Raw genomic sequence first — 21564 nt, 5'->3', positions numbered from 1 at the left:
CAGCAGCTGGTGGATTTAAAAGTAAATTGTTCAAATTTGGTGTCTGCACTTGGGTGGTTTCTCCCGGCACTAAGTGGGATTATATCAGAGGCATCCTGGCCAATTTTTCTCCCCCTCCATTACACCCCAGCACTGACTCCTCAACACCTTGAGATGCATGATAATATCAGGGAGTTTAATGGTTTATAGTATATGTATTTTTAATCATATATCTTGCAATAATAATTTTATGTAATGTATTTATATATGCATAGAAATATATATATCCACATATAACCCTCTAAAAGACCTTTATATATTTATGTTTATATGAGATATTTAATACATATGTAAGTATAATATAATATATGATAATATAATATATATGTGTATATATATGTTTAGAAAAGTGTTATACATGCATATGCATGTATGTGTATATAAAGACCTTTTAAAAAGTCTTTCTATGTATATATATAAGTAGCATATATATATATTTATGCACATTAATATACATATATATATATATATGCACACATTTTAAGCATTAAAAAGCATTGGAGTTTAGATATGTGAATACCTGTGTATATAAATACCTTCTATATCTATATATCATCTATATCTCTATATATAGGGGATGTAAGTGTGGCTCTGGTGCTTGGCTCAGCTGTGCTCAGCAGTGCCCTTCTCACCTGCCCAGAAGGTCTGGGGGAAGTCCCCATCTCTGAGGGCTGCTGCTGCTCAGCCCTGCCTGTTCAGGAACTGTGACTAAGTGCCCAAAACACCTTTGGCTGAGCTGGTGCCTGAGCATTTGTATTTGTTTCTCTATCCCTCGATGCCACTCTATAAGCAATGAGATTTCAATTCCCCCTCTGCCACCTCTCAGCATTTCCTGGCATCTGTCTGTGTTTAGACCTGATAAACATGGAGTGTGCTGCAGTCTGTCCTGTGGGAGATGCACAGGTGTGCACACACCCAGGGCTTGCTGTCTTGTTATTTTTCCCTCTTGTTTTACTGACAGTCAGTGACTCAGCCTAGTGCCAAAGTGACTCTGGAGAGTGGCTGGGGACAGGGCAGAGCCAGATCCCTGCTGCAGGGACAGCAGAGATGGCTGGGTCTTCACAGAGGAGACTCTGGGGTGGAAAGGGATGCTGGGTTTGACTAGAAATCTTCTGTTCATGTCTATAGCACATATACTGACGGCTTGTTTATCATCTGCAGCCTGATTTACACCAGGAGAGGCTCGGGATTCAGCGTTCCCTTCCCTTCTGCTTACAGGGCTCAGAGGGGTTTGTGAGTGCTGCTGCAGCAGACTGATGATGGGCCAAACTCAGCTGGGCACACACACCTGGGCAGCTCAAGGCAGTGCAACGTCCTTGCCTACACACAGCCAGCCAAAGCTGTTATGCTGATTTTGTGCTCCCTGGAAAGACTTTCCTTTTGGCCATTTTTTTTGTATATCTCTGGTTCCAAATTTATGAAGCGCTCGACCACCCAAGGAGTTCTGCAACTCCACCATCTGCATGGTCACACAGCAAGCAAGTCCCCACCTGCTCCAGATCACTTTAAAAGGAAAAAAACTTCTAGCCAGGAACTGGAAGCAGAATTGGATGAAAAATATCTTGTTAAATGGAGTGAGAATTAGCAGAATCTAAGTGGCATAATGGAAGAATCTTTGGCAATAAAGCCAGCTGTGTGAATAGGTCAGGAAGGGAAGGATGAAGGGACACTTGCTTAGATTTAGACCTTGGAAAGATTATTCAAATGCACAACTTCTACAAACACAGGGCATGAGAAAGACCAAGGAGAGCAGACTGGAGGGCTGCTGGCTCAAAGCACAGGGCAGGAGTGTATGGATGTGTTATGTGGCCTAGTCCTCAAAGCAAGAAAAATACCTGGCTTTGAATGAGGAGGAAGATTTGGAATATGGGCTAAAGGCAGCATGGGAAAGGGACTGAATGCAAAATTGGAGGCTAAGAAAGATGTGCAGAAATAAAATCTCAAACACATGAGCTCGTGCTGAGGTGGGTTTTATAGCTTCTGGTCAACTTGCAACAGGACTTTTTTGGGGTATTTACATAGTTTGCTGGGTTTTTTTGTTTTGTTTTTTTGTTTTTTTTTTGTTTTGTTTTGTTTTGTGTTTTGTTTTTTTTTTTTTGTTTTTTTTTTTTTTTTGTTTGTTTTTTGTTTTTTTGGTTTTTTTTTTTTTTTTTGTTTGTTTGTTTGTTTGTTTTTTTAATCCTTTAACCTAAGGAGCAGGCTTGGGTTCCCAGCAGCAGACAGTGGGCAGTCTTTCTCCTGAAGTTTTCAAGGTGGGTGCTTGACCATCTTGTCAGCTCAGGGGTGGGATTGTGCTCAAGGAGTGTGTCCCATGTTCTGCAGGTGTTTAAGAAGGGCTTGCTGAGAGATCAGGGTTCAGTACTCAGAGCTTGGTCACATTTTTCTGAGAGAAAGACCATTTACAGAGACATGAAGGCAAATGGGATAAAATGCAACATGATTTATCAAGCAAGATTAACCTGAAATCCCTAACTGATCTTGTAGATAAAGGAAATCCAACAGTTCTCCTCCTCCAGGATTTCAGTGAATCCCCTGCCTTTGTGCTCTGAATATCTAACAGTGTAAGTCGTGCTGGAGAAGATGGGGATTAATTAAATAACTCAGAAACAGGCGAGGAATTGGCTAATAGGGCCCAGCAATGGTAAGAGAGATTTTTCAAGGACTGGGCTGCAGCTTACTTTGATCACTCCCTGTCTGCATTAATGTCCTCAGCAGAGGAACAGGGCATTTGCTGAGGGAACCTGGTGGGGATGATGGCAAAGGAGCTACAACAAGGAGATTTGGGATATTTTAATGAAAGACCATGAACACACAGGAGGTCAAAACCTGGTACAGCATGGTAAGAGGCATCCACTGCCCCCAAAGCCCCATGGCAAGAGGGAGCACACTCAGTTTGTTGCACCAAGGCTCTAAATTTCCTCGTGCCCTGTTCCATCCCTGTGCCTGGAGGCTTCTGCAGCTGCCTGCTGGATGCTGTCAGATGCAAAAAGCTGTGACATAATCAAGCAATGCTGGTGGTATCACAGCAGGCTCAGCACCCCCTTGTCCACAGCTACCAGTGAAACCTGTCACAGCCATACTCTGGTGTTCTTGCTATACTTGTCCCTGCTGTCACCCATCTCTCTGCATGCCTGATTTCTGACTAATGTAAATACACACCCCCTTCTTTAGCATAATCAAGTACTAATTCCTTAATATGTGTTATTTTCCACTGTATCCCCATTTCCCTGCTATCCATCTTAAGAGTGCCAACAATTGCTATCACTGTTTGACTGCTGTGTGTATATAATTAGAACAGTTGGCTCAGGTAATTTCTTTTTGCTTCCTTCAGTTCCTTCCTCTGCTTTCCTCTAGTCTGCCTTTTGGGGTTTTTCTTCATTTCAGGCTTTTTGGAGGAAGTTTTCAAAGCAGAGTGTGGCTTTTGACTCTTCCACCCATTTCACTGAAAGCCACCAGCTGCTAAACTCTCTAAAATCTCTGAGTTTGTTAAACTCTCCTGAGCAGCTGACTCCTCTCATTCTCCATTTCTTATCCCTGAGGCTCTAAGTGGAACTTTGTAAATGATGTTTCTGCAAGTGAATTGCCTGGTTGAGGAAACTGCCTGGCTGTTTTCATTCCCCCATGGCTGCCAAGCATCCAGCACTGCTGGTGCTCAGCTCACCCCCAGTGAAGGGATGTGCCAGGGTTGGATCTGGCCAGCCCATCACCTCCACCCATCCTTGCTCCAACAGCAGGGAAAGGAAAACACCCAGTGGCTGAGGGATTCATGTGGAGACAGAAAGCAAACCCACACTGAAGAAATTCCCACTCTCCTCTCTCCCCATGTCAGAATTTGTCTTGAAAGATTTCCTTTCACAGGGAAGCACCTGTTTAATTACAGCTATTGCAGAGACAGTTAATAGCTGATGAACACAGCAGTATATTTTAATTGAATATATTGAGCACTCTGAACAAAAAGCACAGCTCTTGACCTTTCTCATGAGTGAAATGTTAGAACAAGCTTCTCTACATTCTGAGCCCATGGAGACCATGGAGGGGACCACCCACTGCTGTTAGTGGGGCCACCCATGTAAATCCCTTTATGACAGCTCAACAATGGGCTGCTGGATATGAAATTAATTTCATTTCATACAGTTATTGTTCATGTTGGAGAGGAAAATAGTGGGAGGGATGCTCTGGCTAAAGCAGAATGCTCCAGGATGCTGCCTCTAGCCCCACCAGCCTGAGCCATCCCACAGTAACATTTTTGTTAATGACGGAAGAGTTTGGGGGATTTCATGCTGGTGGCTACAGTTTGTTATTGCAATGGGACAGATCTGTGATCTAACCACCCCCTCCTGCCCCCCAGGATCAGGACAAAGCCAGATTTATTCAGAATGCCCAGAGCTGTTGCCCCAGTGCCCACCTGGGTGCAGGAGCTGCAGAGATATGGGACCCACACCCCTCCCTGCCCCTCAGCCCAGCCAGCTCTGTCTCTATTGATTTCTGAGCTTGTGATTAAAGTTTGCTCGTGCTGTACCTTCCTGAATTGGCACTTGGGTCCTTACTCCAGCAAAAACTCGCATTGATCTGTGTGGAGCACAGGCTGAGGAAGCCCTCAGGGACCAGCTGTATATTTGCAGCCTGGTGCTCTTCAGACACATGACAATTTCAGCACAATTTTGTGACATTAAAACAGCATTACCCGTGTGTCTTTAACTGCCCATAAATAGAAACTGTGACTTGTCTACAGTGCTTTGATATTCCAAGCTAGACAAGAATGTTTAGTCCTGGCTTGCAAGCCATTTTATCACCAAAAAGAAATTTTGTAGGTTAGGTAAGTCAAGAGCTTATTCTTGCAAAACTTCAGCCTGTGTCTGTGAGCTGCAGTGAAGCTGCATCTAATATTCAAGTGCAGGAAAAAAAGGAAAGTCTCTTTTTAAGGCTCATTAGTAATGGCAAAAAGATACAAAAAGACCAACACCATTTTACACTTGTAAAAATACCCCTAGTAGGTTCATATTTTTTAATCTTCAGTACAAAAGCTCCATAGCTACAGCAAGGCATAAGTTTCCAATCAGTAGCTAACCATTTTTTCTATAGCCTCTGGCATTAAAACTCTCAGTGAAAAGACACTTTACAGCTAGTTTGGGCAGTTCATTTTCTGTCAATCAACTCTTAGGCTGGAAGTATAAAGGCAGCAATATGACAAGATTTCTATTTTAATATCTTTACTCTTGATAAGATAATCCTAGAGGAACGGTGGTGATCAAATATTTACAGGCAGTGCTCACTGACACAGCCTATTGTAAAATTAAATACATAAAATTATGTGTGGATAATGTTAATGTTGTGATAGAAGGACAAAAGGCAGTGTGCTCAAAATGAAGGTTGACTCTTCTTAATATATCCTCTGAGGCAGCACCAGCACTGCTGGCATGGGGAACAGAAGAGCTGCTTTCATTTCACATTTTGTGACCTTTCTCTGCTTTCCAGTAGCTTGTTTGCTATTTAAACACATTTGCTTACTTAATGATCTTGATTTTTATGTATCTCTGTGTGTGTGCTGGGTGTCTCTCTGAGATGCACTGCATGTCTGATGGGGAGAGAGCAGGATTTTGCACTGACACCCCCTTGGGAGCCCAGGTTTGGTCCCAGCCCTGATTTGGGCTGTGCAGGGCAGAGGGCACAGACTGGGGGCACAGGGGGTCTTTTCCCCCTCACTACAACAGTCAGGAGAGCAGTTAGCTCTGGGGAGCTCTTCCTACTGCCCTGCAGACAGGCATGTGCCCCAGGACAGATGGAAGTCCCCAAATTTCTGCCTTTATTGACCACGAGACTGAGCAGATGCACTCAGGGAGAAACCTTTGCAAATACATTTCCTTCTCTCTCTGCACTCCTGGTAGGACAGGAGGTGACCTGAAGATCCTGTCCCTGCCTTGGCTGTCCCACAGGAGCACTGGCAGCACCACAACACTCCAAGGCTCCTCTGCCACCTCTCCTCAATGATGCTCCAGTGATGATCAGCCAGAGCACAGGGAAAATGAAACACTGATTTAGGCTGAAAAGCCAGTGCTGGCTAATATGGGAAATTACTCCAGCAATCATCACTCTTTTCCTGTCACTATGGTGACAAAAGAAATGACAAAAGCCTGAGCAGAAAGATATGGTGGCACAAAGGGAGAGGGACAGAGCAAATGCTCAGCAGCTGTGTCTGGGTGGAGGCAGGTCCAAGGGGGCACAGGTAGGGCAGGAACCTGTGCAGGAGCCATTGCTCACTGAGGGATGCAGCTGTGTCCCACACGGGGGATTGCAGAGTGAGTGACACAAGGACTAAAGCCATGTTGCACCAATGCCACAGTCAATGCAGCTACCACAGACCTAAAAAAAAAATAATAATCTCAGTTGTACAAGGTTTTCGTGCCACAGCTTCAATCCTAACATACTAACCATTGATTTTTGCACCACCTTCCTCTGCAGTTGTTTGCCACCTGCCCTAAGTGTCAGCAGCTGAGCATTGTTGGAGGACACAGCCAGGAGCTCTGCTCTTCCCAAAGCAGTGATCACCTGGGACTTGGAAACAGGGGTTAAAATGCACGGGAAAGCCCAGGGGGACATGGCTGGAGGCAGCCCAGCACTGTGAGGAGCAGCTGAAGTGACTCTGGCTGCTCAGCCCCTGTCTCTGCAGCACTGCTGGTCAGGTTTCCACGAGGTCCTTCCAGCATCCCCATCTCACCATGCACAGAGACAAGGCCACCAGCTCCCTCATGCCCAAAGAGCAGGTTGCTGTGCTGCTCAAGGAGAGAAATCTATCTCAAGAATATCTTCTCAAATAGCAAAATGTGCAGGTCCAAGGACAACTTGCTCAGGAGCCTGGTGGAAAAGGTGCCAGTGTGTTGGTGCCCATCCTGCAGTGACACTCCTGGCCCTGAACAGCATCCAATGTCTTTGCCACTTTAAGCTGAATTTTTATTTTCTTGGAGTCACCTTCTAAAGGAGGAAAAAGGTGAGGTGCAGTGAGGGAGCAGAAGAGGGTTCTGGAGAGAGAAGTGGGGAAATCATCCTGAAATGCCAAGCCAAACACACCCTCTGCCCCAACTCATCTTTTTTCTTTTTTTTTTTTCAGGAGGGAACACTATTTTCCAGCCAGCTCTACTCATGAGTGATTGTGCAGAGCTCTGCTAATGGGCTCTGCCAAGCTGTGGTCACCCTATGGAGCTATTGGAAGGAGAGGTGGCAAGTTGGAAAGGACTACAAGGGAACTCTGCATGATATTTTTTGATGAGCTGATTATTCAGAAATTTCACAAGAGCTGAAATATATCACTCTGTTCTGAAACTCACAGCCCTGCCAACACACAGGACAGCTTACATGAGCAGCAGCATTTTCTCCTTCACAGAGCTGCTGGCCTGCCCATCAGGAACCAGATGCAGGAGCTGGACAAGGCTTTTCAGCAGCCATCGACCACAGTGACAGTGAGAGGTGGGGAGTGGACAGGAGGACACAGAGAGCTGGCATAGAAATTATTTTAGTACTTTCATGGCTGTCACTATGTGTGTATTTGGGCTTGAGAGCTTTTCATTAGCTCTGTGGGTACTGGGGCATTAAGATTTTTATTGTTTTACAGCTGGGTGTGAGATCACCCTGGATCCCACATGGATTCAGGTATTTTTATTTCAGGAGTGCTCAGTCCCTGGCCACATTTCAGGATATTGTCACAGGCCAGGAGCTGACCTTGACTCCCCCCATTGCAGCCAGGACTCTCTGTCTTAGCATCAGCCTGCAGCCCAGTCAGGCTCCCCCAGAGACCAACAGAACATTTCCCTTCTCTAAATTAACATTAATTAAAAACAAAACACTGGCTTATTTGAGCACAGAATCAAAAGAGAGCCTGATACCTGGGGGGTGGGTGAATGTGTGCTGGGGGAGGTAAGAAGCAGCATAGATTTATGAATTAATACACAATGTCTTCAAGGAGCTGACACAGCCCATCCCCAGCCCATTGATGTCAGCACACAGAATTTTGAGCTGCCTGGGGTGGCATCAGCTGTCCCACGGAGAACTGGAGCTGGTACTTCTGCATCTGGAGCAAGAACAATGCTGAACTGCTGAAAGACAAATAACAAACACCCCCATGCTGCACTCACAACCTTTGCTGAGAGCAATTGGGGTGCCTGGCATGGGCTGAAGTGTCCCCATCAGATGTGTGCTCCCAATAACTTGTCTGTCCTCCTGTGCATGTCTTGAGACACATCTTCTGCAATTTCTGTTCCAGGGCAGTCAGGGGATGTGTAGAGCTCCCAGCCTGCTCCTACGAGTCAGTGAGGAGAACTGTGGCTGAACCATACCTGGTTTACTCATGGAAAAAGAGGCACACAGGCACAGCCCTTGCAGCCCTTCAGGAACTGAAAAAATCTGGGAAATTTTCCTCTGTGTAAGGACAGGGAATGAGAGTCTGAGCTCTGTCCTGTTACGAAGCCACCCCGTTGGGAACACTCCTCTTGTGCCATCTGAGCCCCTGCACAGGTGATTTTTCATGTTTCCTGCTTTGGGTGAGGGAGCTCAGCACTACAGCATTCCCAGCCCAAAGGCACAACCCCCATGAGGTTGAAAAGGACAAAGATGGTCACAAAGGCCATCAGTGTCTTTGCATCTCCTCACATTTCCAGCAATGGCATCTCTGCATACAGTTCCCTGCCTGTGGAAAACTGAGTCTGTACGAAGTATATAAATGATCCAGGCACCATCTTCAAGGTCCATATCCTAAAAAAAACCATGAGGGTTTACTCCACATACTGCTGCAGGATAGCATGTACTTCATGATCTGCCTTTTCTAATCTCTCCTTATCTCTCACTCCAATCCTTTCTCATGTCCCTCATCTATTGCAAATTCCCTTTTCAAGCTGGAGCGAAGCACATAAATATTTTCATGCTGCATAAATAGGTTGTTTTGTGCATAATGTCACAGGAGGCCTTTTTTAAAAACAGGACCTTTAGTGCTGTGATAACGGGCTCCTCATTTACACAAATGAAATCTTCCATGGAGCTCAGCACTCATCTGCTCTGCAGCCCCCATGGCTGGCGCAGCGCCCGCTCATCACAGCCACGGAGTTCAGACAGAATATTCCATAATAAAGAGGAAGCCATTGAGCACCAGCTTTGAAAATGCCTTGCAAATGTAACTGATGCTAAGGTTTTTCTTTTATTGTTCCCCAGCAGCACAACCATTGTCTTCCTTCTATGTGAAATCACAGCTACTTGAAATGCTAAAGTGCAAAAGGACAACCATTTATGTTGGCCCATTTGCCAGCATTTTTGCCCATTCTGTCTGCTCACCTTACCTTCTCTGTCACTTCTTGCTCCCTGACCTTCATTTCCTGTTTATTCAGCCCTTGCTCAGGGTCTAAAAAGTGCAGACACCATCAAAAGGGACTTTTCATTTACTCTGCACAGAAAAAGAAATAGTGTTACAGTCTGTACAGTTTTTAAAAAGGCTAATGGAAAATATTGGGGCCACACTGCTTCATGGTTAGTCTTTGAATCAAAGTGGTTTTCAGGAGCAATATTTAAATAGCATGACAAGTAAAAACTGGAATCAAACATCAGTGATTTTGCTCTAGTATTTCTATTTATATTTGACAAGCATAAAGACTTCAAGCCAATGGATGGAATGGCTCTGCAGTACAGAGCAGAGAGAGACTTGGTGAAAATTATGAGAGCTCATCGATTGTGCACTTTCATAGTTCTCAGGTCAGGCTGTAACCCTCCAGGACTATCATGGAGCAGTTGGATTTGTTTTGAATTTGTTTTGAACACTGTGCTGCCAGGCAGGCAGAGCTGTGCCAGGCTCTGCTTTGGACCTGACCGTGACCTCCTCAAGCCCTCAGGTAGGCTCTGCACCCTATGGCCTCCCTCAGCATGACTCTTATTGAAAGACTTGGGGGCATTTTGATTTCCATCCTGAGTTTGGGGGCACAGAAAGCTTTGGCTGTTTTCTTCCCTGCAGTTCCAGAGGAGGATTATTGGTGCTCTTTTCACGCAAATCTTACCGAGTAATTTCTTCTCTCTCCCATCTGTTGTGTGACTTCTTTTCCTGTGTTATGTGTTAGCAATCAACAACAAACCCATGGTGGGTTTCTTCCTGTGCAGGGTTCTGAACACAGCATTCCTTACTGAGAGATTGTTCCATGTGGGAGGCTCCCACTCGTTGTTTGTGGCTGGGAGCAGCCATTTGTGCCAGACTGTGATTACTGTCCCATGAGAAACTTTACATATTAATTGTTTTACAGAAGTGTTTTTTATCACTTAAAACTCCAGAAGCCTTGTTATAATGCATTAAAAGAACAGAGAAAAGAAAGATCTCAGGAACCTTAATATTTCTTGTTATAGAACCCATCTGAAGAAAAAACAGCTTTCCAAGTTTATCTTGGCTAGTCTGTTATAAAGTCTTGGTTTGTATGAATTGCCACACTACTAAAAGATCTAATTTTTCTATGATAAAATAGCCTACATACAATAACTGAATCAAAGAACACAACATGGAGTAAGCACTTTATAATGTACCTAAACACAGTAGCTACCTGATTTTCCTGGCACTTTATTTCTATTTAGGCCAAGGGACAATTTAAAAAGATTCATTCCCAAGTACACAATTCAGAAAAATATGAGTTACAATTCAGAGCAATATTTTGAGCCAGTGCTGTTTAGTTGTCTTAGCTGGAATTCACCCTTGATGATATCCAAAGGTCCAATAAAATTTTTCATGGAAGAATCCCATATTTGTAGAACATAATAAAATTGTCGAGCTGCAGCTCCAGGGCCACCGAGAACTGGAGAATGAGGTCGTTCTTTCTGGGGACTTTCTGGTGTCATGGGAAGTGTTCCAAACACTTTGTTACCTGAGAAACATCAAACATAACAGATCATTACATATAATAGCAGCTTTGATCTTTGTTAGTAAGACAAAATGTGAGGCTGTTTATTACTAACGACTTAGGTGCTCATTAGTGTGTTCTGCCAGGAGTCACTGACAGCAACAGGCAAAGGGAAGTGTTTAGTGTTAAACCCCCACACACACTGCAGCTCCTATTACAGCCCCTGCAATGGAGGAAGGAGAAAAGCCTTGCACACAACTATTTTAAAATTATTTACCAGAGCAAGAAAGAGATTTGTCTGATTTATTATCTGCTTTTTCAATAAACTGCACTTGCAAATAATACTAATGCCTGCCTTTCACATGGTGCTTTTCATTCCTAACTCACAGAGCACCCTTGGACAGAGGTCAGGATCATTTTACAAAGAACAAACATGAAGTGAGGCCACCTCTCTGATGTCCCTGAGTAAGACAGCACAGTCCCCAGCTCTGTTGGCCGCTCCTCATAGGAACAAAGGATTAGAAAGGGCATCTTGTGTCATCAAATCCCAGCTTCTTACTCTTCAAATCTATTTTGCTATAATAACCTCATGCAAGACTCTTTGGGGCTCATGATCTCTTATATAAGCTTCTGCAAATACTCTTTCAAGACTATCATCTCTTGTATGTCCTCATCCATCCTGATCCTGTGGTGGGACTCTGCCTAATGCCAAAGAATTACACACCAGGGATTTGGGACCATCACCCTGAACATGCCCCCAGCACACACACTGGAGAATGAATGGGCATTTCTTGCCATGTCTGCTCCAATTTTATGCATTTCTTGGTGGTCCATCCTAGTAAAAGACCTGGAATAGATGCCATGACAGATGTGGAAGGCGTTCCTGAAGCAGAGAAATAGAAGTGCTGAGAGCCTGACAGGTGTGGAAGCTGTGTGTGAAATCCCTGCACAAATACATGGCACAGTTACTGCAGTGGTAGCTGGAGGCTTGCAGCAGCCCCAGGTGCTGAGACAAATGGGGCATTGGAGTTTATCCCTGCAATACCTCTGCCTTTGTGTAGAGACTGACCAGAGCCTCAAGTACACTCAGTCCAATGTATTTCCAACATCCATCACCCCTTCCTTTCCCAAATAACTACTTACTGGAGGAGTTATTAATGCCTTTCCACCTCCACAGCCTAGATACCGACACACACAAAGGCAGAGCTTTGAGGTCTGTTGGAGCTGCTGCTCCCAATGTCTCTCTGGGCAGTTCTATTATGCAGCAGGATACCACCATACAAACCCCCACCAATAATTGAGCATGAAATGGGCTTTGGCTTGGTATCTTCAGTTTTGCACCTTCACTTCAGAACATGTTTAGAGCTGGTTTCAGTAGTGGGGAAATGATCTCAGCTGATTGAACATGGAGCTGTTACCCAAGTGCCAGACGAGGGCACGGCCCCAGCTCCCCGGGCTGTGCAAGGCTCGGCTCCTGCCGCTGCTGGGGCTGCAATTCCCCAGCCACCCACTTCTGTGTTTGATGGTCTTTTCTCTCACTGGAACATATGTCTCCCATTCCCACGGCATTTCGAGCAACAGTTTCCATTGTGAGCCCCTCCTGACTGACAGTTCGGTGGCAGCCTGTGAATCACTTGGCTCGTGTTTTGTGAATCTGCTTCAAGGATGGTCTGGCTGCTCCATGAGCATCCTCTGGCAGCTTAGGGGGCAAGAGATTAGCACCATTCCAGCACAGGTAAAAATACCTAGTCACAGTTGATATCATCCTTACTTGAAGCTCAGCATTGTCCTGCACCTCAGCTCTTTTTTTACCCTGTGACAAATGTCCACCCCTTATCCTCGGCTTTCCTCATTTCCCTCTCGTGCAGTGTGACACACAAAGCCAATGATGAATCAAGAACTGATCACACTGACAATATTTGATTTTGACAAGCAGCCCTGGTAGGCATTCAGGTAGGCATTCAGGCTGCTGGATGTGCAGGTTAAGAGAACATTTGGTTGTCAGCTTTCTTCACCAGTAACACATTTGCTGCTTTGCATTTATGCTGTACAATCATTTCTGTGTGTCTGGCCCTGGTGTTTCTACTGTAGCCATAATTACAGCATCCAAGCAGTGCTGCATGGAATTCATGTACTGGACAGCTGAATTAAATGGCCACCTATAGGGAAATGAAAGTCCAGAGAATGAGGTGTAAAACCTTCAGGACAGTACTACTTCCAGCCTCAAAACAGAGCCCTGGGCTGGGTGTGAGTGGGACATTATTGCCTCCCACAAGAAGATGACATTTCATTTATAACTCCAGCTAGCTCTCCTCTAGCTCTGTTTTCATAAGAAATAATCACATACTTCAACCAGAAAAATAATCAACCTCGACAGGGAGGCTGCTGTGCATTAGCACACCACATTTATTTGGGGAAGCCTTTGGGCCTGAGCTTTCCAGTCTGGGAGTCACTGCTGTACAGTCACTGCAGCACTTCTGGCTCTTCCCACCTTCCCTTGAAGAGGTAATATAATTCCTGTCTATAAACCTTCTCCCTGCTGCAGAGTTGGAAGGTCTGCATATTTTGCCTTAAAAAATACCAGCAAGTGCCAGATTATGTTTGCTGGATTTGTGTTGATAATTAACTTGCCTTGCATCCCATTGAAATGACAAAAACATTACTTTATATGTACTTACTGCAGAAAAGAGAGAATTTAGGGTGGAAAAGCACAGACCCTATGATCTGATCCATCTTCTCTTTGCTGTTTCCAGCTACTTAAAGCAGAATGTCACACTGAAATGCACACTTGGAGTGCTGCATTCTCTTCTGACAGATTGTTATGATGTTTCTCAAGGTGACCTTCATAAAACATGTTTCTTTTGAAGCTTATACTTCATTCTCAGGTCATAACAGTTTCACATAGACAAGCAAACTGCCAGCTCCTGCTTTCTAATTAATGCTTCTTGGAGGCTTCTGAGTAGGGGATTTAATTAATAGCACTTAAATCTGAAGTGGAGAGAAATCTATAGCAGATTACTGGGATGTGTGTTTACCTCAGGATTACACACAAACAGCTCCTAGACCATGCCCTCTGGGAATTGCCCAGGCCCTGGCACCACCTTGACTCTAACTCCAGTGTAAGCTCTCAAAAGCTGCTTTATGAAGTGAAGGCTCTGAAACTGCTGAGGGGCTCTGCTTGCTGCACCCTTGTCCCTGCTCCCATTTCCCATAGCACAGCACATTGTGTTTTCCAAAATACCTCTGACCATGCCTGTGGTGCCCACCCAGGGGACAACTTGCTGTGTGGCCCACAGTGCAGGCACAGCATCTTCTGGGGCAGAACTGTGTCCTCACTGCACCCCAGGTCCTCTCTGGGATCACAGACACAGCCATTACTTTGTGGGCTTATGCAGTTTATAGTACCAGAAATGATAGGAGGGTTTTTCTTACAGTAAAACAAGCAAAAATGGGTGTTGCAAGTAATTTTGTCATACTTGCCTAGATTTATGAAAAGTGGTGGGATTGCTCTGGTGTTCACTCTCATGCATGCAGCATGGATTGTCACACTCCAGAGGTGCTGGAGCAAAATCAGATGCAAGTCAAATTGCCAGTTTAAATTCCCCCTGGCCAGCTGCTGCTATCAGTGGTAATTTCCCTGCTGAAGTCAATAGAACAGCATTTTTTCACACATGCTGAGATCTTGGTGCAGAACAGGCAGCTGTGAGGCAGGATGAGTGCTCTCAAAAATGAGTGGGGGAAAAAAAAGAATAAAATTTATACTCTCTGGAAAAGCTTGAAAGACTATATTATCCAGAAACATTGCCAGACTGGGGACAAGGGGGGAAATGGACATGTGCAGGACACATTATTTGAGGGATTTTTACAAGAATTTGGCATGTTGAAGGACAAAAAATATTCAGGTGCTTAAGCAATTAAAAGCTGTTGAATATTTGTAACTCCAAGCACTTGGCAACAGAATATCACTGTCAACTTCTTTATGTAAAGGGACATTTTGACATTGTACTTAAGAGTGACTACTTTTCTAATGGCATAGAAGTATTCAGTTATGCACAAAATAGAAAACTACTGAAACTTGTGCAGCCTGGTTCTTTCTTCAGAAATAACAACACAGAGTGAAGCTGCCTTTGAAGAGAAACATTTTTCACATAGTATCTGAAGGTTAGTAAGTCTTTTAATCTTTAGCCTTTTTGCTGGCATGTGCAATTTAAAATGCACAAAACAGACTATCAAAACACTCAGCTATACATAGTTTGAAAATTCAAAAGGCGTATCTTAAAATAGGCTTGGAAATTGGGGTGCTGCATCAAATCCTGCTCTTTGAGAAAGGACTTTTTCCCTGTGGATCCACCTCAAAAAGCAACCAGGTTATCAAACAAGGCTGACCAGAGGACAGTCAGCATGGAATGAGAAACAGCTCCCAAAGAGGTTCTACAGAGGTAAAATCTTGGTGCTACTAAGCAAGAGAGTGAATAACTGGGGAAATTCTGTATTAAAGATCCTTCCCTCCCTAAAAAAGTTTTTCTTTCCTTTTCTTTGTCTCTTCCAGGGTCACAGGAAGTTCTCCTGAGCTCCAGCTCTGCAGACACAGCTCTGTGAGCAGAGCCTGCCCTTGCTGGGGCTGCTCAAGAAGTGACAAGTCCTTCTAGTGAGGTGGGATGCAGGGGCATGGGGACACTGGGGGAAGACCAGGAACACTTGCAAAACACAAATTCACTCCTTGATATTGCACACACTGATAAAATATTTAAAGATAAGCATTTTCTTAAGGGTGGAAACTTAGCAAGGCTAAATGGGTTCATTTCCTTAAGCAAGTGGGTGGATATGTTGGGTTATCTGGGGACTGATGTAGAAGCATTTAACTGTAGTTAGTCAGCCAGCCAAGAAGAATCAGCACCAGCAAATGAAGTAGGGAGAGAACCAAGAGTTTACTGCCTTACTCAAGCATTTCTTAGGAAAAAGTTACTTGCAAGTCCTCCTTGATCAGATAGTCTCTAAATACAGGTAAAAGTCCAGTCTTTTGGAGTTGTGGCAGGTGGTAAAGGACTTGTGATAAATCTAAGGGTAGCTGGAAAAGCCCTAAAACACAGCTCAGGCTGCCCAGGCTAATCTAGCTAAGCTGGGCTTCTTTAAACAAAACAGTGAAGTACAAAAATGATGCATGAGGCCTTAAAAATTTCTATTTATTGGCTGCAGAACACCTACATTGAGCTCTTTCTGACTTTCCCTATGCTGCATGAAAAAAACTCAACTCAAATGTCATTCAGGTAAACCTACAAATAAGTCCTTTGTAGGTGAAATACAAAAATAGCTTCAAAGAAGGATGCATATAACCTTGTTAATTTGCCAAAAGTTTTCAATCTTCATCACTTCAGAAGCAAGGCTAGACAAGGCTAGACAAAGGCTGAGAAATGCAGAAGGTGCAGAGGCACACCTTTATCTCAGGTTCAGAGCCTTAAACCTCAGAAGCAAAATAATGCTGGGGAGAAGAGATTGACAGTGATGCCTAATGCTGGAATCAAGGGTTGGAAGGACTGCCTGTACTAGGCACTCTCAGGATAATGATGCCAGGAAGATTTAATTTACCAGTTTGTTCTAGGAAAGGTAATGACCTTAATATCACTGGGAATGTATCAAGAGGTCATCCATGCAGACACACACTGACTCATTTTCATAATAAATGGAAATAGATGTCCAGCCACACATATTTGATTTCAGGAAAGGATTTAAACCATATATCCAGCTTTGTGTATAGTAGCAGAAGAGATAATGTTTTATTGATATGTGGGGATTTAATTCCAACCTGTTTGAGAATCTCTAGGGAAAAAACGCACATCCAATTCATTCCTGAAGAAACAAAAAAGAAAATAATCCCCCCAAAACCTACCAAATCAATAAAGGGAAACAATATCACACTGGAATAGGGATGTGCCATTTTCCCCTAAGTACTATTCATTGGTTGCTGGGCCATAGATGAAGCACCACATAATGCCTCTGTTAGAGAAGAGTGCTTACACATGCATTATCAAGGATATGCTCTTCCTGGCTGAGCAGCATATTTCTGAGAAGGTGAAAAGTGGGTGTCTAAATGCAACTCCAGCAGCCTCTGCAGAAATGTGGCTGTGTAGCCCAAACCCTGCTGCTCCAAACCCTGGAGGTCCCAGGTGCTGGGGAGAAATTTCCTTCACAGAGGGGAATTGCATGTGTTCCATGGCTTTTCCTGTGCCCATCCAGGAGGGTTGGCACAGCTACTTTGGCTGGAGAAGACAGGAGCATGGTCACAAGGCAAGAAAAAATGGAAGAGGAAGTCTGAGGAACTCCAAATGGAGTCATCCAAAATGCCATCCAAATGCAGGATGGCACAGGAGATGAGAGCTGTTCCTGTGCCACCCATACAATGTGCAGCTTAGCTCAAGATTTCTCAAGCTGGGCTGCAAGCAGTGAGTCACACAGAGAGAGGAGGGTTATTTCTGGGATTTTGGTTCTGCAGAGGAAAAACGTGAAACAGCCAGAAATGACAGAGAAGTGAGAGTGCTGGATGATGGCAAACAGCATATGGGGAGCAGGGGAGAGGGAGCTTTGGCATCCTTGCTGCAGTGTTAAATCCCAGCCTAATTCACACTGATCTCCAGGGGCCAGTTCATTTCTGCTGGAAGAATCTGGCTCCTGGGACTCCAGGTACAAAAGGAAAAATTCTCAATTTCTTGAGTACCAATGTTAGTTTGCCAAGTGTTTTTGCTTTTCTATTCCTCCCTGCAAATCTTTTTTTAATTTTTTTTTTCTTCTTTTAAGGTCAGTGGAAAATTTAGACGAACACACAGTTTTCCAGCAGGCTTAGTTTTTGGAAGTTGAACTGATCAAATCATTTAATACTTGACAAGTGAGGTTAATATTTGTTTACCCACTCTATAGTCTGAATTCTGATGCAATTTTTTATGCACAGGTGCACATGCATATGTGGTTGTACACAGACACACCAGTTTTAGCTCTGTGTAGAAATACCAGGGCTATTTTCTGTTCTAAAAACAGAGGGAGGATGTGTTATGTTAAAGAGTCATCTTAAGTAAATGCTGATGATTCTCATTTCTAGATACAGCATTATTTTTGCTGTCTGGAAACAAAATGCTTTAGCATGGTGTTGATTTGTTCCAGAAGGAGCTTGTTATTTCAGCCACTGTTGGAGTGCTGTGTCCTTTTGGAAACAACACAAAACCAACAGCGTTGGTTTCTTTTGTTTCATTCTAGGTATTTGCCCTGTTGTCCTCAAGAAGCCTCTGGAAACTAGAGCAGAATTTTGGGTGTTGAAGGAGTAAGTCAATGTTCAAATCATTACCTCTAATTTTCCTGGAAATACTTCTTCAGAATTTCTGCTTCAGCTGCCATTTCTTCTTCTGTTCTCCACTTGTCAGGGGAATCATCTTTGTCATGTCGCTGCAACTTTTTGAGGGAGAAGAGAAAAAAAAAGTAAGTTTATTTTTTTTTTCCAGTTTTAATATCAAATTTATGGTAATCAATCTAGCTATTCCATGTGTCTTCAGGATGGAGGGGCCTGGTGATGAAGAGAGGAAGGGTGAAGGTTGCTGGTTTAGAGTGGTGACAGTGGTTCACTGGCTCTGCTGCATTTACAAGGACACCACCAGGTGCCAGGGTGGGTGACAGGCAGTGACAGGCTCAGCTTTGTGGGCTGATGCTCTGACTCCTTTGAGTCTTTGGTGCAAAGCTGGCAGGTGAAACAATAGGAAAACACTCAGGTGCACCCACCACACCAGTGGCATGAGCTGGACACCTTGAACTCTTTCCTGTAAATTTTTCTCTCTGTCTTTTCCTCTGCCCATGGCACCACCCTTTCCATCAAAGACCTATTGTGATAACAAGGCCCTGTTACAACTGTCTCCCACCAGCAGTTTATATTTTTTTCATTCCTTGTCTGCATGTAAATTATTAATCCTTCTATGCCATTGTTGAAAGACACATACCTGGTCTAGAAACAAAACCTGTCAATTCAAGCATAATTATATTTTCTTGATTTATTGGGGAAAAAAAAGTGTATGAAACATATAATTTTTGTGTTCAGCTTGCACACTAAGCCCACAAAAATTTGCTCTATCCCATATGCAGTAACTATTACATGATATTGTCCCAGACTGATAATTTCTTCCTTTGTCACTCAAGAAGAAGGGAGAATCTGAGTGCTTTGCTGCTTTTCTGAAGAGGGGAGTTCCATTTAAGGGTAAATATTGGCACTGGAGTGATTATTTGTGCACATGTCCATTCAAAGAATGCCTGACACTTGTCAAGGGAAGGCAGCATTTCCACCAGACAGCAGAAACATTTACTTAACAGATTAAGTATTGAGATTCCAGTGGTTCTAGGTTTACAGCACAGCACACACTGCATTAACAGCACCAGTGCTTCTAAGGAACTTCATAATAGCAACTTTCTGTTAATGTCACAAAAAAAATTGAAAAGTAATGAATTTATGCCTTTTATTTCAGGACAAATTTTAGTATAGAAGATGAAGTGGTGAAAAACCAAAGATGAAGCTATCATGAACCTGCCAAGCAAAGTGCATTACTGTACATGGAATGTTTAGCAATAAACTAGGATTGTTAGTATACCTCCAACTCACAAATACTTTTATTTGTTCTGTGTTTCTCCTACTCTGAATTTTGCTGCCAGCTATATCCCATGTAGTTTTATACTTTGCAGCACAGATTTCCCCCTGCTCAGCAGATGAAGCTGCATTAGAAAGCCATTTCCTTTCATGCCAATACAATGCAGTAGCTGTAGGCAAATTAAAGTGTATTACTGCTAGACTGGGAGAAGACCAATCTTCATTGTTACATTAGCACTAAGTATGTTATAAATCCATCTTGTAATAATGCCACAGAATTAGACAGGAAGATTTAAAAGGCAGGGACTGGTACAGTGTACACACTATCAGCCCATGCCCTGTGTCCAGGTGTCTGCTGTCACCCTCTGCACACACCCACAGGGTGTCTGGGGACCACAGCTGACCTGGCAATGAGTTATTGGAAAGAGTGTCCATCATCCTGTGCTTTCTATGGACTGGGGATGCTCACACTTCACAAGAGGATGCACCAGGACAAGGCAAGGGGTGGTAAATCTGACTGAGGTGTGAGCTGTTTTCTGAAAAAAAAGCTCATTCAACCTAACACTGGCAGGAGGCACAGCAGGCAAAAGCTGGAAGGCAGGGGAGAGCTGCTCTTATTCCTCAAGGTCTCCTTGTTTAACCCACAAGAATTGCTTTCAATGACAGGATTTGGCTGCTGCTCTCCCTTTGCTATCATGTTTCTGCACAATCCAGGGTAGGCCTGGCTCCATGTGGAGACTGGTAAAGCAGGGATGTAATTGGTAGGTGGTGATTTTTTTTTCGTGTTCATGAAACCTGAAGTGAGTATTAGTAAGGAGGGTTAACCTGCCATGGCTGTGATTGTCTAAATTAAAACTGTGCAGTTACAGACCACAGTGACTTTTCAAAGCTGGCAAAGGCAAGGGCTTCTTCTGCTACATAACAGCAAACATATGAAAATAATCAGTCTTTGACTTGAGGTTAAAACAGATGTGTGGAGAGCAGCAATGAATTCTGAAAGTCGCCTGGGAGCCCAGCAGCCCTGGGTGCCAGGACAGCCCCCAGGACCCAGAGCAGCCCCAGCCTGGATGGGAGCTCAGCACAGGCATCTCCAGCCCCTCACACTGAGAAGGTGCCTCCACATTTTGTGTGCACACTGAGAATGTCCAACAACAGCCTGAGCTGTTAAATCACTGCCACAGCCAAGGCACTCATTGTTCCACTGACTTACAGATGAGTATTATTTCTGTATAAAATTGCTACATGTACCCCAGGCAGGATCCCAGGACTGCTCTGTGCTCAGAGCTCTTACCATGGCAGACATTTCTGAGGTGCAATCCACCATCATCACCCCAGTGCCACTTAGTTTGTGATACTACCAAACTAACACTGGAGACACTGGGAAAAGCACCTCTACTTCTGGAAACTCTGTGCACACCAAGGCAGGGTGAGTCTATAATTTGTGGGGCCCCAAATTAGTTACCATTTCAAAGCAGCTGGTACTTGGCCTGTTTCCATAGGAGAAAGGTGATACGAAAGCATTGCACCAGCTGGACAAAATTTACTGCAAAACTCAGAAAGCCCCAGATTCTCTGAAGCCAAACCTACTTGTAGATACTCACTACAGGAGTGTCTCTGAATCCTGAGCACCTACAGGAAGGTGAGCAACCCCCTCAGCATAGCTTGGATAACTCGAAAGGGAGGGAACAGAATGGGAGAGCATGAGCAGCTCTTTTAGACAATCTCCATTATGCTAAATTTTTATTTTAATATTCTGAACAAGCACTGAGGCACACATTAGTCAGTTCTCTAATCGCAGCTGCCCAGCAAATTACACACTGTATCTGCTCAGCATTCTTCAAGCACCAGGACTCATGTTTATAACTCCAAACATCTTCTTGCCTTGCAGTACAAATAAATGCACTATTTCTAAGATATGCCCTTCTTCAAGCAGATCATTACTGATGTCTGACTTCTTGGGCTTCCTGATAAATTATCCTCTTCTTTCACCTCAAGCAGAAAATGCTCTTCCACCGATAATCTATGACTGTCAGTCTTGATTACATGTAAACAGTGGAG

General features: G+C 43.9%; 1 protein-coding gene and 1 long non-coding RNA gene across 6 annotated transcripts in view; one reads left to right on the top strand and one right to left on the bottom strand.

Annotated features, from left to right (window-relative positions):
• Window positions 1-6473: 6473 nt before the first annotated feature.
• FHIT (fragile histidine triad diadenosine triphosphatase) overlaps window positions 6474-21564 on the bottom strand; it is a 518320-nt gene continuing 503229 nt past the window's right edge. For all 5 annotated transcript variants that reach the window (XM_056501684.1, XM_056501683.1, XM_056501685.1 and 2 more), the window contains 2 exons: window positions 18226-18329; window positions 6474-10916 (listed from right to left, as the gene is read on the bottom strand). In XM_056501684.1, coding sequence (XP_056357659.1) covers window positions 18228-18329 — 102 coding nt within the window. In that variant the 3' untranslated portion in view covers window positions 6474-10916; window positions 18226-18227. The remainder of the gene's footprint in view (window positions 10917-18225; window positions 18330-21564) is intronic.
• LOC130258373 (uncharacterized) lies at window positions 15853-19782 on the top strand. Its single transcript, XR_008841493.1, has 3 exons — window positions 15853-17777; window positions 18138-18201; window positions 19388-19782. It is a non-coding gene; the product is annotated as an uncharacterized LOC130258373 (long non-coding RNA).

The sequence above is a fragment of the Oenanthe melanoleuca genome, chromosome 12 (genome assembly GCF_029582105.1).
Source record: "Oenanthe melanoleuca isolate GR-GAL-2019-014 chromosome 12, OMel1.0, whole genome shotgun sequence".
Taxonomy (NCBI): Eukaryota; Metazoa; Chordata; class Aves; order Passeriformes; family Muscicapidae; genus Oenanthe; species Oenanthe melanoleuca.
Note: the sequence above shows the minus strand (reverse complement) of the source record. Positions and strands in the feature narration are given on the sequence as shown.